Source organism: Condylostylus longicornis, unplaced genomic scaffold (genome assembly GCF_029603195.1).
Source record: "Condylostylus longicornis isolate FDR11 unplaced genomic scaffold, ASM2960319v2 ptg000006l, whole genome shotgun sequence".
Classification (NCBI taxonomy): Eukaryota; Metazoa; Arthropoda; class Insecta; order Diptera; family Dolichopodidae; genus Condylostylus; species Condylostylus longicornis.
The window spans coordinates 1,754,384-1,770,110 of NW_026577975.1; the positions used below are offsets into that span (position 1 = coordinate 1,754,384).

General features: G+C 23.4%; 2 protein-coding genes across 3 annotated transcripts; one reads left to right on the forward strand and one right to left on the reverse strand.

The window, feature by feature from the left end:
• Nucleotides 1-3,971: 3,971 nt before the first annotated feature.
• LOC129618415 (cell cycle control protein 50A) lies at nt 3,972-6,454 on the reverse strand. The gene is made up of 9 exons (XM_055533150.1): nt 6,257-6,454; nt 6,108-6,158; nt 5,823-6,046; nt 5,569-5,758; nt 5,394-5,507; nt 5,247-5,332; nt 4,961-5,102; nt 4,730-4,895; nt 3,972-4,652 (listed from the first exon to the last, which is right to left on the reverse strand). The coding sequence occupies exons 1-9, from the start codon at nt 6,312-6,314 to the stop codon at nt 4,607-4,609; spliced, it is 1,077 nt and encodes a 358-aa protein (XP_055389125.1). The 5' UTR covers nt 6,315-6,454; the 3' UTR covers nt 3,972-4,606.
• Nucleotides 6,455-7,834: 1,380 nt separating this feature from the next.
• Nucleotides 7,835-14,125, forward strand: LOC129617538 (REST corepressor). Of its 2 annotated transcripts, XM_055532720.1 has the most exons (10): nt 7,835-8,578; nt 8,637-8,684; nt 8,784-8,918; nt 9,243-9,457; nt 9,540-9,707; nt 10,692-11,056; nt 11,329-11,524; nt 11,860-12,024; nt 12,341-12,745; nt 12,835-14,125. In XM_055532720.1, the coding sequence occupies exons 1-10, from the start codon at nt 8,464-8,466 to the stop codon at nt 12,922-12,924; spliced, it is 1,902 nt and encodes a 633-aa protein (XP_055388695.1). In that variant the 5' UTR covers nt 7,835-8,463; the 3' UTR covers nt 12,925-14,125. The 2 variants fall into 2 exon arrangements, with proteins under 2 accessions (XP_055388695.1, XP_055388699.1); XM_055532724.1 differs by lacking the exons at nt 10,692-11,056; nt 11,329-11,524 and having other exon boundaries at nt 12,835-14,122.
• The last annotated feature ends 1,602 nt before the right edge of the window (nt 14,126-15,727 follow it).

A 15,727-nucleotide genomic window follows, 5' to 3' on the forward strand; every position in this document is an offset into this window, starting at 1 on the left:
TTGAAATAATTATGTTCTAATATTTATATATACATACATATTATTTTATGTATATATATATGAGAATATATAACCTTATACAACCAGAACTTGAACTTCTTTCATTTTTTTAAAATATGAACGACTGGTTGCACTATATATATACGTACATATACACATTATATTGTAATAAAAAAAGCTACATATGTACATACATATATCAAAAAATTATATATTTTTTTGTGCATTTTAAATTAATATTAAATAACTTCTTCAAATATTTTTTTTTATATAACAACAAAAAAAAATTTCATCTTTTATTTATATAATTTATATATAATATACATAAAATATAACTTATATATATAACATAATATTATTTATATATATAACATAAAATATATATAATATATATATATTTGTGTATATATGTATATAAACAAAACAACAGTATATATAATATTATATACACATAATATTATATAATTTAATATTAAATGAATGTATTATAAATAATATAAAAAATATATATATATATATATAAACGCGTGTGTGTGTTTATGTTATATTTACAAAATATTAATTTTATATAAAAAAAAAATTGCCTATAAAAGATATTGTATTGTATGTTTGTGTGCATGTGAATATTATAATTAAATTTAATATATTAATATTAATGTATTATGTATATCAATATATATATATATATATATATATATATATGGTACATATTATTATGTATGTGCATTTGTATATAACTGTTATTATAACGTGTATTATAATATATGAAAATGTAATATAAAATAAATATTATGGAGCTGTACAGATCTGCCCTCCCCCCTCCACTCTACTCTTCCCAAACTTAAAAATTTTAAAACAATATTGGATTTTAAATTAAAAAATTAAATATATACATAATGTATATATACTAAAATAAAAATTTTATATTTTTTCTCTCTTATATTTTCTTTTTTCACATTATTTATTTTTTCAGATTCAGATTCGGATTTTTAATTCTGTTTCTAATTAATTTTATTTCATTGTTTTCTGATTTTGTGTTCTTAATTTTTCTATTTGAAATCAAAATATTAGCTATTATAAATATATATATATATATATATATATATAATTTAATCCCAGTTAGTACTTTTTAATTTAATAAATTTATCCTCGTATATAAATGCAAAACTTACTGCTTACAAATGATTGTTTTTAAATTTATTGTAGATTACTTAAAAATTAAATAAATAACAAACTTTATAATTAAAATAAATACAATGTTTTTTTAAAGCAAAAAAAATAACAATTTTATTATTATTTTATATAATAAATTTTGTTTTTTATTTTATTTTATATTTTTTTTTTATTATATTTTTTTTTGTTGTGTTACTACGATGATTTCTACTATTATACTATACGCACTACGTTTACAATTTAACAAACACAATATAAATAAAAATTAAGAAAAACAGAAAAGAAAATTAAAAAGAAAACTTTAAAAAAATAATAAAAAAAAAAACATACAAAAATCATAAAAACCGAACGAACATTCACCGATCGAAATACAAAAAAAAAATATATATGAAATTTTCGTTTTTCTTTTTTCAAAAGAAAAACTTCGATTTTCCTTTATTTATAATATTACATAAAATTTGTATATGTATACTCGTATATACCCTTGTGTTATTGTATATACTACATTATGAGGTATGTATTATATTGTATATAACAATTTATTATAACAATTTTTCTTTGTACACTAGTATACAAGGTACATGTATATGAAAATTGTCTATAAGGATATTATCGAAGTACAGGATGTATCGAAAAACAAATTTGTTTTTTTTTTTCAAAAAATATTACCTAATATGAAAAAATAATAATAAATTTAACAGGGCTCGTATATACATATATGCATACATGATAAATTTATATGGGTTAGGAAATTTATACATTACAATAATACACGGTGTCCGAAACTCAATAGTACTTCCGATGTAGGATAATAGAATGTCTTCATACTAATAAAAAGAACAGTCCTTCTTATGAGGCCGAGGATGAAGCCTCAAAATAGAAATTTCTAAAAGTAATCTAATTTTTCTATTTCTATTGATGCCTCGGGACATTTATAACATGTAAATTCAATTTTGTATACTCACTTTCAAGTTTATGAAACTCGCCTTTTTACAGTGTATCAGTGTTGACAAAGACTTTTGTTTAGTTTCACAGATATTTAAGTAAGTGCGAAGACAAAATTTTTAAAAAAATTTTCCTTTAATCATTTTTTACTCGTAAAAACACGTTACTAACTTAACGTTTGTTTTACAGCAGTAGTTACCTTGTATTGTGACTCTTATTTTAATATAACATAATATTGCAGAAGTCTCAAGAAAAATATGTCTATTAGGCAAAAACTTGGTAAACTCTCTAGGAGTTGAAAAATTTTATTAAATAAATTATAAAATATATAACAGTTTTTGCTTTCACTATACTATACAGTTGGCAAAACTTTGACACAGATGACATTCGTAGTTTAAATTAATTAAAAATAATTAAATTCGTTGAGACCATAGTAATAAACGGCTAATAAATTGAAAATCACTGAATATAAATTTTGTTGAGGCCGCGTATTTATAATTAGAATCAGAATATTGCAATTATTAAAAAATATTGTTTTTCATTTTTACCATACTATGTACACAGTATATTTAATAAATTACACACTTACATGCAAATGTATAAAATGTTATCCTTATAAATTTTTAACTTTATATGAACATAATATATAAGTATATGTATATGCATTTTGATAATAAAGTAAAAGTTTTATTATAAACATACACAAATATGTACAATATATGAGCTTTATGTACAAATATTATACATTATACGGTATTATAATATATTCAATATATATATATATATATATATTTATATTTTTGTGTATATATTTTTTGTTATAAAATATTCGTGTAAATTCCATAATAATAATACTAATAATATTTTCTTCCGAAATATTCTAAACACGAAGGTTATCAAAACGACAGGATTTAATTTAATACTGTATGAATATGTACCATATACATATAGAACATTTCCAAATATACAAGTGTATAACACTTTTAAAGAGCTTTTTATTCTTTATAGAGCATGTATATATAAAGAAAATATTATATAATATATAAAACTATATTATATAGCTATATTTCATTGCTACAAATTGATTTTTCTTTTCTGAATAAAAATTCTTTTATATATTGTACTAGATTTAATGCTTTTAGACTGAATATAAAGGATATTTTTGATATACGATAGAATATAAAGAATATTTTTGATACAATATTAAATTGTATCTTTGTGAAAATTTAATAATGCAATTTTCAATTTAATATTTTTGAATTTATGTTAGAATTCCAGAACAATAATAATATAAAATATTGTTTAAAGAATAAATACATCAAAAAATTACTACATTATTTACTAGAATCTCACAATAATTGACTTTAGATGCTTCTTTGGGTAGTAGTTCTTCTCGAGTTAAAACGAAATTTATTGTAAGATTAGACATATTGCAATTCTTTGAGTTCTGGCTATGATAATGTATCATTTTTAAATATTGTATATATTGTACAATTGTTACATCTCACACAAAATGCTAAATCATTTAAAAAACAATTATTTGCATATAATAATTTAGGTCTACTAAAACGAAAGTATGTATATCTGAAAATTTCCTCTTCAAATTTTACGTAAATATACAAATGTAGAACGAATTTGTATTATTGCAAAAATTTCTATGCTAATTAACTATCCGGTTCCACATTAATTAATTAAAATAATGTTTTACATAACTTATTTATCATCATTACTTAATTTATGGTAGTATTATATTGTATATATATTACTAATATTTATCTCTAAAGTTGTAAATTTAAGATAAAGAGTTTTGAAAATTAAAAAAAAATACAAATTTTTTATTTTCCACATACAATTTTTATTTTATTTTTTTCAATATCATTATTACAACACTATAAAACTAAAAATATAGTTTTAAAACTTATGTAAAAAAAAACTTTGGTTCTTTTTTTTTTATTCCTATAAGGATCTTTTTTTTATCCCTCTTTAAAGTTAAATCCGACAATAATTTATTATTATATAAGTGCTTTTTAATATTAACAGTTTTTCATAGTAAAAATATTTAATTTTTCTTAATTTTACATATTGTTAAGAATTAAAAATCGAAAAAATAAATTTAAATACTTTCATAACAAAATAACCTACAGCTTAAAAAATATATAGTTTAGAAGTTTAACAGCTTCGCAATTTGTTTTGTTAAAATGGCCTTGTTCATTTTTATAAAGAAAAGAAAAATATTATTAAAATAAGAAAAATTTGAAATGTTTTAAAATTCAATTGAAAAATTATGAACGAAAAAAATTTACATACAAATTTATGCATAATATTTTATGACTTAAAAACTAATTAAACAAAATCCATATTAGTTGCCAATAGAAAAAAAAAATAAAGCTAAAATAATTACATATACATATTAAAATTATTCAAAAAAAAAATTTTTTTTTATTGTTTAATATGATTGTTTACGAATGTGAAGTAAGATGTAACCTTTTTAAGAATAAATCGATCTAGAAGTGACGTTAATCATCTCTGTGGTGCTAAAAAAGAAGTTTTTATTAAATATTTTTTCTGAAATGTTAATATTGTTATTTAAAGAAAAGGTGTTGATATCTACCTTTTGCTACATTTTATGTGAATAAATAACAGAACTATTCCCAAAACTAAACACAAACAACCTACGACGATGTAAGCGATTCCCAAAAATGGATTTTTACCGCCAAGTAGAGAAGTGGTAGAAAGAATCATACGTTTTTTACCATCAAATTGCGTTACGGGATAACCTGGAATAAATATGTATATTATTTATTTTTAACCAATGAAATATTAAGTCGAAATGTTAGCTTACGGTATTTAACTGTAAGTGTATAATTCCCTTTTATTAAACCACTAGCAAAAACTTTACTACTACCCTGATGATTTACCCGTCTGTAAAGTTTTCTAAATGTTGGTAATGCAGCAGTTCTCATCCAAACAATAAAATCTTCATTCTAAAATAACAAATTAATCGTAATAAATATTTTAAAAATAGCAATTTTGTGTAATTTAATCCATATTTAAAATTTTAGGTTATGAAATAAAATTATATAAAATATAAATAAATTTACAACTTCCACCTGAATCGTTGTTATTACCTGAAAACCGTTATTATCTTCATCATTCTTATCCAACTCCCAAAGATTATTTTTCCAAGAGATGGGTTTTTCAAAGTTTGCTAACGCTAAAATTTAAATTTAGAAATAGTTTTATGAATGTTATTAAAAAAATTTAAAACAGTTTACCTTCTTTTAAATTAGGTGGATTTCTAAATTTAACATTCTTATCTGAAGGCCATGCTATGCCCTTATTGAGCAGTGGAACCTCACCATGCTCAGCATGTTTTATTTGTAATGTATCTAAAATATAAAAAATTTAACGTTAATTTCAAATTACAGATTAATAACTAAATTATTGTACCATTAAACAAAGAGTTTGCAATAGCTCCACATGGTGCAATATTTTTCCCATTCACTTTATCAAAAGGTGCACAATCTGAAGAAACTGTATCCGAAAGCCTTCCAAGTAATTGTTCGTCGTCTCTAGATTTTACGTATCGGCGATGATTTTGATAATAATTACTCAATCCATAGTACATATAAACATTTCCCTATTAATACAATATTGTATTAATATATAAATTTCTTATACATGAATATTATTGTTTAAATTACCAAAAAATCTTTATCTAAAACAAAAGGAATATCACAGGTACAATCATCTTTCCCTTGATTCTGTTGTAAAATTTGAGCACAACTAACACCAACATGATCCGAAGAATTACAATGCGTATAATCTATTATTTTTTCGCTTACTTGATCAGAAAAGTAAAGCAACGCTACACCTACAGGAATAAATGCAATTCCGATGATAAAAAATGTTGGCAAAACGGTTCCAGCTGAATAATAAAATTCCAAATTTTAATTATGGAACAGAAATTGGTTTTTCAATTAACTTACCTGTCAACACAGGTTGCCATGCTGGTAATCTTTGTTGTTTAAATGCAGAGTCTAGAAAAATACGGAGTAATATTTAATTATTTCAAGGAAAAATAAACATATGTGAATTATCTCAAGGGTTCAGAAATCGATAATTATTACTCACTCACCAATAGGTCGTTTTGACTTTGTTGGAACATCGGAACTTGTATTATTTTGCGTAGACATAGTAATTATATTAATTAAATTTGTTAAGATATTTTTATAATATTCCTGCAATTTCCAATAAATTTACAGCTTGTAAATTACCACATTTGATTTAATTTTGTTTTTCTGTACAGGTAGCAATTCATAATTCTCCAGTTGTAAATGACGTTTGAAAATGTTACAAAAAAAAATTGGATTTGTACTTGACAACTAATTTGTAAGTATTACTTTGTAACTAATATTGGAATCGGGAATTATTTTTATAAAATAAGAGCGACATCTAGTTCTTGTTTTATAAATACAGAAAGTTATTACAATTTTATTGCTAATAGATATTCTCTAATATATAGCTGGAATCTTGTGCAAGAAAGCCTCTAAAACTTATTTAAAAAATGTAAAGAGAACTCGCTTTTGGAAATAAAATTGAATTTTAAATTAGTTATCTGGTGAAAATATAAGCTTTATTTCTTGAATGTGTTTTTTATTATTAAATATTAATTTTTTGACAAGTTGTTGTTTTGTCTTTTTGACATATTGTTTAAATCAAAGATTATTACTTTTTTTACATAGGATTTGTTTCTATAATTTTATTTATGTGCAGTGTTTCTGTAATGTTTTTTATTCACCACTGTACAGGAGAATGTGACTATTCCTGAAAGTAAAAATTGGCAATTGTACTGCCAAATTTACATTTGACAAAAATTACAAATTTTTCGTATTGTGTATTTTGTTTTTCCCAAAAATAAACCAAATTAACCATTGATTTTTTTGAAAAATTAATAATTTTTAATATTTAGTTTTTCAGAAATTATAATATACAGGGTTGATGGAAATTGAAATTACATAATCAGGCTGTTAACATTTATTTTTATGACGTTTTCTATGACACGCAGCAGTCAGTGTTACCTTTTAATTTTTTTTTTACAAAACTCGACAAGTCTTGGTAGCGGTTGTTTAAATATGCACAAAACATCTGATAATGCAGCATTATGATATTGTAGATTTTTAAAATTCGAATCTAATTCTTTCTGAATTATAATGTCTGAATATTTTAGACAAACTTAGAAGGTGAAATTATATGAAATAATAATGAATGAATAGTTTTATTCACGATATGCCTAGCAGATGCATATTTAGGAAAGAAATGTAAGGTCGCCTGTGTAAAGTGACAATTCTAGATGATGCGTATGAGTTCATTTTATTGTGTGATGTTTAGTTATTTTACAATAGATAATGTCATGTAATCGTTTAGAGAAAATGTGTAGGAATTCCATATTGTACTCGTAAAAAAATAAATTTTAGTAAAAATTTAATATATGTACAATTATTAATTTTTAATTTTTAAAATAAAAATTAATTTCATATTGAATACCATAAAAATATTAAAGCATTTGCTTTTTAACTATGTCCACAATATATAATTAATGACGCATTCCTTTATGTGAAATGATTACATTCGTGACTCAGACATAAATATATAAAATACTTTTGTAGGTACACAATTTTACTCAATTTTATCGTCCTCAAAACGACATCTCCTCAGTGGGTAGTTGAAGTTGACTGATTTGGTAACTGAAATAAAAGTTTTTTTTTTGTTTCATTAAAAGCAAATTAAAAATTATTTCAAGTAATCTTAAAAAGTTGTAATATTACTCAATAAAAGTTCATTTTTATGTTAACAAGCTACTCTTGAAGCTAAGTGTTATAATTTGTACAGATATGAAATAATTAAAGAAGGCGAAATAATGCTATCTGTCAGTTTTAAATGTACCAAAATTGAAATTTACGTAAATTATAAAATCTTTAAAGTTTAAGTTTCTTAGATTTAATTACTAATCAATATAAGGTGAATTTTAATCTAAAAACAATCTGCAGTTATAATTATATATGCAAATCACTTGCAAACAAATCAAAAAATCGACTGCATTAATCTACGGCCTCTGTTAAAAGTGACGGTCGCCATTGCAAAAGTGAACATAGACATCAATTGACAAATTTTAAGATACATACCTCTAACGCGAGAAATATCAGCATTCATTTCAAAATTGCTCCGCCTGTACCTGGCGTGCAAATTGAAAATTAATAAATTTTAATACTAAAGGATTTTTAATGTATTGCTGACAAAAAATAGACTATTAAAAGAATATTTAAAAAAAATAATTGATTTGAAATGGTATTAGCAGAGAGACATGCAGAGTTATTAAGGAATGGTAGAAGATCTAGGGGACCCAGTCCAAATGGCCACAATGGAGGGTCACCCGATACTAGTTCAGATGAAGACAATTGTAAAGATCTTTATTTATTCTTTTTATTTAAATCTAAATGTTCATTTTCAATTTGCAGCTATTAAAAGAAATGGGAAAACAAAAGCAAAACAAAGCGAATATGAAGGTAAACTATAAATGTTTTTATCATAGACATTTTTTTATAAAAATAAAAGAAAAACCATTAATGCAAGGAGTCAAATATCTAAATTTTTATATTTTACAGAAAAAATTAGAGTGGGAAGGGATTACCAAGCCGTATGTCCAGAACTAATACCTGTTGTTGATAGGAAACCAGAATTATTAAATGACAGGGCGTTGCTGGTTTGGTCGCCAACGAAAGATATTCCTGATTGCAAATGTAAGAATTTAAATATTATTTCGGAATTGCATTTGATATCTTTATTATAATCGATTTCTAATTAAATTATGTACATCATACATTTCACACACAATATACAAGTAAATTAAAAAAAAACTATTGCTTTTCATATTACATAATGAACTTTGTAGAAAAGCAAGAAAAAGCTATGGCTATATTTAATATTCATATAGATAGTTGTTTTTTTAACAACTTTCCATATATTCAAAGTTTTTTTTTTTTTTACTTGCGGCTGGTAAATTTTTAAAGTAGATCACATTATTTTCAACTCCCTAATATTTTTTCTTTTCATTCAATTTCTAGTGGAAGAATATATATCAGTGGCAAAAGAAAAATATGGCTATAATGGTGAACAAGCATTAGGCATGCTATTTTGGCATAAGCACGATTTAGAAAGAGCTGTAATGGACTTAGCAAATTTTACCCCTTTCCCAGATGAATGGACTGTTGAAGATAAAGTGCTATTTGAACAAGCTTTTCAGTTCCACGGAAAAAGTTTTCACAGAATTAGACAAATGGTAAACAGGAATAACTTTGTTATAAAAATAAAGACTTTATTTTTATATATCTTTATTATTTTTTTTTTTTTTTGTATTTTAGTTACCTGACAAATCAATAGCAAGTCTAGTTAAGTACTATTATTCGTGGAAAAAAACTCGACACCGCCAAAGTGTAATGGACCGTCAAGAAAAAGCCAAAGCTAGCAAAGATGGTTCAGAAAATGGTAGTGAAAATGGCAGCAACGAAGAATCTGAGAATGATGACAAGGTAATTGTCTTAGACTGATACGTTTCCTTTTTATGTATTTATTGACTAAACACGTGAAGTAAAAAAAAAAAAACTAGCACTCATGCGGATTATAGCTATAATATTTTAAAAGTAAATTAGAAGTAAAATTAATGTTAGATATTATTATAATATTATAATATTAAAGAACATACAATCAATGCAGAAATTTAACAAAAAATTAAGTTTTATATATAAAAGTATATATTTTTTATGTTAGTCAAATTAATTTCTTTTTTAATAAATTATGTGTGCAAGTTGATATCTATATAAAGAAAGAAATAATACATTTTATACAAAAACATTGTGTACGTATCCTCATTTCATTCATACTTTTAATTTAGATTTACGCTTATTTTCTTGGGTTAATGTATTTATTTTTAACATTTTTGTTTCTTTATTAATTTTTTTTTACATATACATATATACATATACATTTTTTTATTATTTCATGTTAAAATTTTCCTTTTCATACATCACCAGTTTGAAATAATATAAGTGTTACTGTAAATAGATATTTGACATGAAACTTAAATTGCACATTTGTTAACAATTTAAGTAAATGAGACTGGAAAAAGAAGAATTAAATCTGTGAATATCTGACATATTAACACTGATATCATCTTGATTGATAGAAAATACGTTCGGTAAAATTTACGGCGTGACGGTGGAGAGTAAATAAATGATTATCCTGTTTTGAAGTTGAAAATTTCTTCAACTTTAACTCGGGTACAACTTTAATTAGTCGGGTTTAAAAACTGCCCACACAATTTGATAAAAAGAAATTAATTGATCAAACTAATGGATATTGTTTCATGAGGGAAAATTCTGAAATATTTCAATTTTTATTTTTATATTCTGTCTTAATCAGTAATGAAAACATTAATTTTAACTACGATATTTTTGAATATCCATGAAATAAAATATTGTAGAATAACACATATCCTTTTAATTAATAATTATTAGGAGCAAACAACTACATCTCCTGCGACATTACAAGATTCTAAAGCTACAACAAGCGGAAGTAGCAATAATATAAATGTTGGGGGGAATGTCACATCAATTGGTAATGTGATTTACGGTAATAACACCATAGAGACAAGTCGTAATACAAATAACTCGAAAAAGCAGCAATTACCACAATCTGTTAATAACCAACAAGGGCAGATTCTTAATACTTTAAGTACAGAACAAGAAAATGCTAGTAGTGAGACTTTAAATAACGCAAACATTATAAAGGAAGGCTGTTGCACTGGTTGCGGAGTTTCTTGTAATATCTTAACAGCAACTTTGCAAGGCAAATTGTGCAACAGTTGCCATCATCATTGGAGGTATTAGATCGGTTAATAAAATCTGAATTATATAAGTAGTTTTTTGCAATTTTTAGTGTTAATTGTTTAATTTTTTTTTCTTTAAATTTTTTTTTTTATTTTTTAGAAGTCAATCTTCTAAATTAAAGAATAATTTTTAATTTTATTCTTGATTTCCAAAATTACTAACTTGCAAACGATTGCTTAAAACTACATATAGAATTTTGTTAAATTATAAGACGTTGCGAATGAGAATTTTTAAATTTTGTTTATTTTACTACTTTGTAAACTAGACGAACTGGAAACAAACGTCCAACAACTGGCCCGTATTTTAAAAGGTTACGCGATCGTTCCGATAGACAAAAACGTAAACCACCACGTGGTATGCATATTAATCATGATGATATCGTAGCCTTAGCGAGTTCCAATAACAATCAAGATGAATTGCTTTCAAATACTGAAAGGGAAATCGTTTCATTATTGAGTCAAGTAAGATTAATTATTCATAAAACCATTAACCATAAATTTCATAATATGAATTATAAAACAACTATATGTGTTAGATTTTCTTAAGATAACTTTTCACATACATATATACACAAAAACATATATATATATTTTTTCTTTGCATTATTCTTTTTTGTATGGAGAACAGAAAAATGTGATTGACTTTTAATTAAATTTTGTTTTCATGGTTTTTGATTCTTTTCATTTTATTGGCAATATGTTAAGTCTAAAATTAATGTACACTGTTAATCAGTTCACATTTAAATTCAACCAATAAAAATCTAATTTTCTTTTGGTTGTGAATTATTGCTTCTTAGGTTCAACAAAACAAACAAGCAATTTCGTCTTTAAAAAGAAAAATTTCTGAAAGCTGTGAAGATTTGCGTCCAATTGAACAACCAAATCGTATTAATTCAAGATGGAGTAATGAAGAATTATCAATGGCTGTACATGGTGTAAAGAAGTTTGGGAAAGATTTTCAAGTAAGAATAAACTTTCCCTTACCTTATTATTTTTTTAATTTTTATGTCATTATTCATTATTATTTCCCGAGCTTAGTTCTGTGTCACCTTTCGTAATCTATTAGAACAAAAAAAATTAAGTTTTATTAAAAAAAATTGCATTAATTTCATAAAATAACAACTTGTGTAGGATTGAAAAGTTAAAGTTAAAGAAGCTCAGAAAAATGCATTTTTTTTTCGAATAATTTAAAAGAAAAAAGTTTAGATTACGCTTTGGTGGCTTATAATAATATTACAAAATATTTAAAAAAAATATTCCTTTACCATAATCAAATAGGCTATTGCTGAAATGCTTGGTACTAAAACAGAAGCACATGTTCGTACATTTTTCGTCAATTATCGCAGGCGATATAATTTAGATAATGTCCTTAAAGAATTCGAAGCCGAACGTACCACAAATCAAACTTCAGAAGAAGAAAAACCACAAGATGCTATAAATTCTGATGAAAAAATGTCAGAAAAAGATATAACAGAAAGTAAAGAAGAAAAGAAAGATGATGAAATTCTTCTTCAAAAAAATAATATAGAAGAAATTGAGGACAAAAATATAGCATTATTATCTAATAACACGGTTACAAATGAAGAGTTTAGCAATATTAATGATACTACAATTGATATAACAGTTCCGGAAAAAACTGATATAACACCTCAAATTAATTCATCAGAAAATATTATTATGGAGGTGAAATAGCTGATTAAATTTTTTCTTTTCTTTTTAATATTTTCCAAATGAAAATCATACAAATATAAATCGTATTTTTAATATTTTAGATTGATTTGGATAGTGAGGCAAGTGAATCATCATCCCCAATTAAAAAAATCAAAGCATCTGAAACAACGCCAACACAAATTAAGCTATAATTTGAATAAATCTTTAAAAGTCTTTGAAGATAAAAATAGAAAACAAAGAAAACAAATTATCACTACTCCAATTTTTAATTAGTTTACGTGAGTTTTTCATTCTATCGTATAATAAATACATAATTATAATTAAAAAATTTTGAATCGTAAGAAATTAATGCGCGAGTGTATTAAGCTAAGTGAGGAACTTTAAAATATTTTCAGTTTTATTTCTCTTTTTATTTTTATTTTTTTTTTCTATCCAATATTAGTGTTCATTTATTGTATTGCGTTTAATTTTATATATTGTAGTCCTAAATGAGTTTTAAATTTGAGCATAATAAATTTTTTATATATTCTGATAATAATTACTAGAGTTATTAATACATTAATTAATATTTAATTTAATTTGGATATGTGTAACATGTCCAAAATGTCCAATTTATTTTAACATTATTTAGATATTCAAAATACAAGAAAATAATAATTCGAGAACTGTACATGTATAGATTTAACAACCTAATGCCATACAGAAATTAATTCAAAATAATGATAATTTATATTCTTAGTTGTAGAAATATTTCTTTAAATTATATAATATAATCTTATATAATCTTTAATTATATATGATAGGATGAGTTCGTGTTCACAGCAAATATGTTTTAAATACATTGTTATAACCTTGTTTAATACATCGTTTAATACGTTGTTTAATAGATATTGGATTAATTCCGGAATTACAACTGGTAATCTGAATTAAATATCAATTCAGGAAAATTTTATATATCATATACTTTATGAGAGCAATTAAAATGTTTTGGATGCGCTACAAAATCTATTTACTGCACAATCCAAATGTGAAAAATACATTAGTTAGAAACGTTATACATTTTTACATATTGTTAGACAATATATCAAATATTAATAGAACTGCAAAACCGAACTCAAAAATACTCAGAAATTATATTTCAAATTTAAGCCATATTTTCCATGTTTAATTTTCTTGGTTAGGTATGTAACATGTCAGCGCATATAACCCGTTTTTCGTTTTTATGCACATACATTCATACAAAAGAAAATTTCTTAAAAAAATAATTAAATTAAAATTAAATTCTACAGCATAATTAAAATAAAAGACAACCCTCTATTATTACATAAAATATTGGCAAATAATTAAATATTTAAAAATGTTAAAATATCCAATCGTTAAAATTCAACGAAAAATTATAAAAACTTTTATTTTTTAACAGAATAATGTTAGAATAAAATAAAATACTTACAATTATTATTTTTTCTTGTAATCACATTATTTTAGAAAACAAAAACATAGTATTTTAAGGTAATAATTTAAATAAAATTATAAAAAAAAAATCTTAAGAAAAAGAAGTTTTTCTTGGAATTTAGTTTGGTTGCAAAATCTTTAGAAACCATCAACATTTTTTTTGTAATTTTGTATGAATTCTTATATTAAATGTTGCTGTTAAGTTTAACAATTGAATTGTACAGAAGGAACGGGAGTCTAAAATTACAAATAACAATTACAGAATTTAAGGGTTTTGGGTGTTTTAAAAGACTAAAAAAAAATTAAATACTTTGAACAGCTTTTGGAAATTCGCCAAATTCAAGCATTGATTGACAATAAGTTTATTTTGAACAACTTGTTAACCTGAAAGAATTTTTTTAATACTTTTTAATATTTTTTTTAATAACTTTGTTTTGTTCTTTTAAAATTTTTAATTACAAGTTTACGTTAAATTTTTTTTTTAAGGTAGCACATTGGGAACTTGGAACACATTTTTCTGTTTCTTATCGAATCCACTGTTAAAGAGTAAAATTTTAGAATGCTGTATAAGTCGATTTTATAATTGAATTTTTGAAAATATGAAAATTTTCGAGTTTGTCAATTATTATACCATAATTTTCATCATAAAATACTAATTAAATAAAAAGTTTATAAAAATAAGTCAAGTCAATAAGTGAGAGCAATGTGATGAATAAAGTTAAAAGCCCATTCTGTGCACTTATATATTTTATCGACGCTGTATAAAAATTAAAGGCTAGACAACTTCCTTAATATTAAAACATGTAGTATTGTTATACTATTTTGCGATTGCAACTCTGATATAAGCGGAAATGTATATTAATAATGTAATATTAATATTTTGCTGGGGCTAATTTTTAAAAAATTGTCGTTCAAAGGAGAAAATCCAATTGCCATAAAATTATTAAAACAAAATATTCAAATATTAGTTTTTATTTCAAATAACTTTTTAGTATTTTACAACACATAAGATTACTTTCATCTTTTTTTTTATTTTAGAATTACTTATAATTAGATTTATTCTATTTAATTGATTTTAATATTATTTATTATATCTGATATGAAAGATACTATACCATAATTATTTCTTGCATCTTTTTTATATACAAAAATTTTAATTTTTTTTTTACTTTATTAATTTTTTCTTTTCTTTTAACAGATAGATTTTTTAAATACATTTTTTTTTTAAATTTTAAATTTTTTGTTTTTTTTTTTTTTTTTTTACTCCTATCTTTCTACTTATTTATTTATATTTTTATGTATTTTATATACATATAATATTTACAAAATTTTTTTTACTCAAAACTTCCTTAATATTATTAATTTTGTTTAAACAGTGTTTTTGATAAGTATAAGAATACTTATTGTACATGAAAAGTACAAGAATGATGTAGCTCGCTATACAAATATAGAATCTTTGTATGAATTTCAGACAAAATTTAAAAGCAATATTTAATCGAACTTTCGGAAGGAATTTCAAATTTTTTCAATTATAATGCACAC

Excerpts from the sequence above, each read along its gene's own strand:
- LOC129618415 (XM_055533150.1), bottom strand. The coding sequence starts at position 6,314 with ATGTCTACGCAAAATAATACAAGTTCCGATGTTCCAACAAAGTCAAAA. Across the intron at positions 5,103-5,246 it reads AAGATAATAACGGTTTTCAG|AATGAAGATTTTATTGTTTG; the intron begins GTAATAACAACG and ends TTGTTATTTTAG. Across the intron at positions 4,653-4,729 it reads CACATAAAATGTAGCAAAAG|CACCACAGAGATGATTAACG; the intron begins GTAGATATCAAC and ends CTTCTTTTTTAG.
- LOC129617538 (XM_055532720.1), top strand. The coding sequence starts at position 8,464 with ATGGTATTAGCAGAGAGACATGCAGAGTTATTAAGGAATGGTAGAAGA. Across the intron at positions 8,579-8,636 it reads TAGTTCAGATGAAGACAATT|CTATTAAAAGAAATGGGAAA; the intron begins GTAAAGATCTTT and ends TTCAATTTGCAG. Across the intron at positions 8,685-8,783 it reads AAAACAAAGCGAATATGAAG|AAAAAATTAGAGTGGGAAGG; the intron begins GTAAACTATAAA and ends TATATTTTACAG.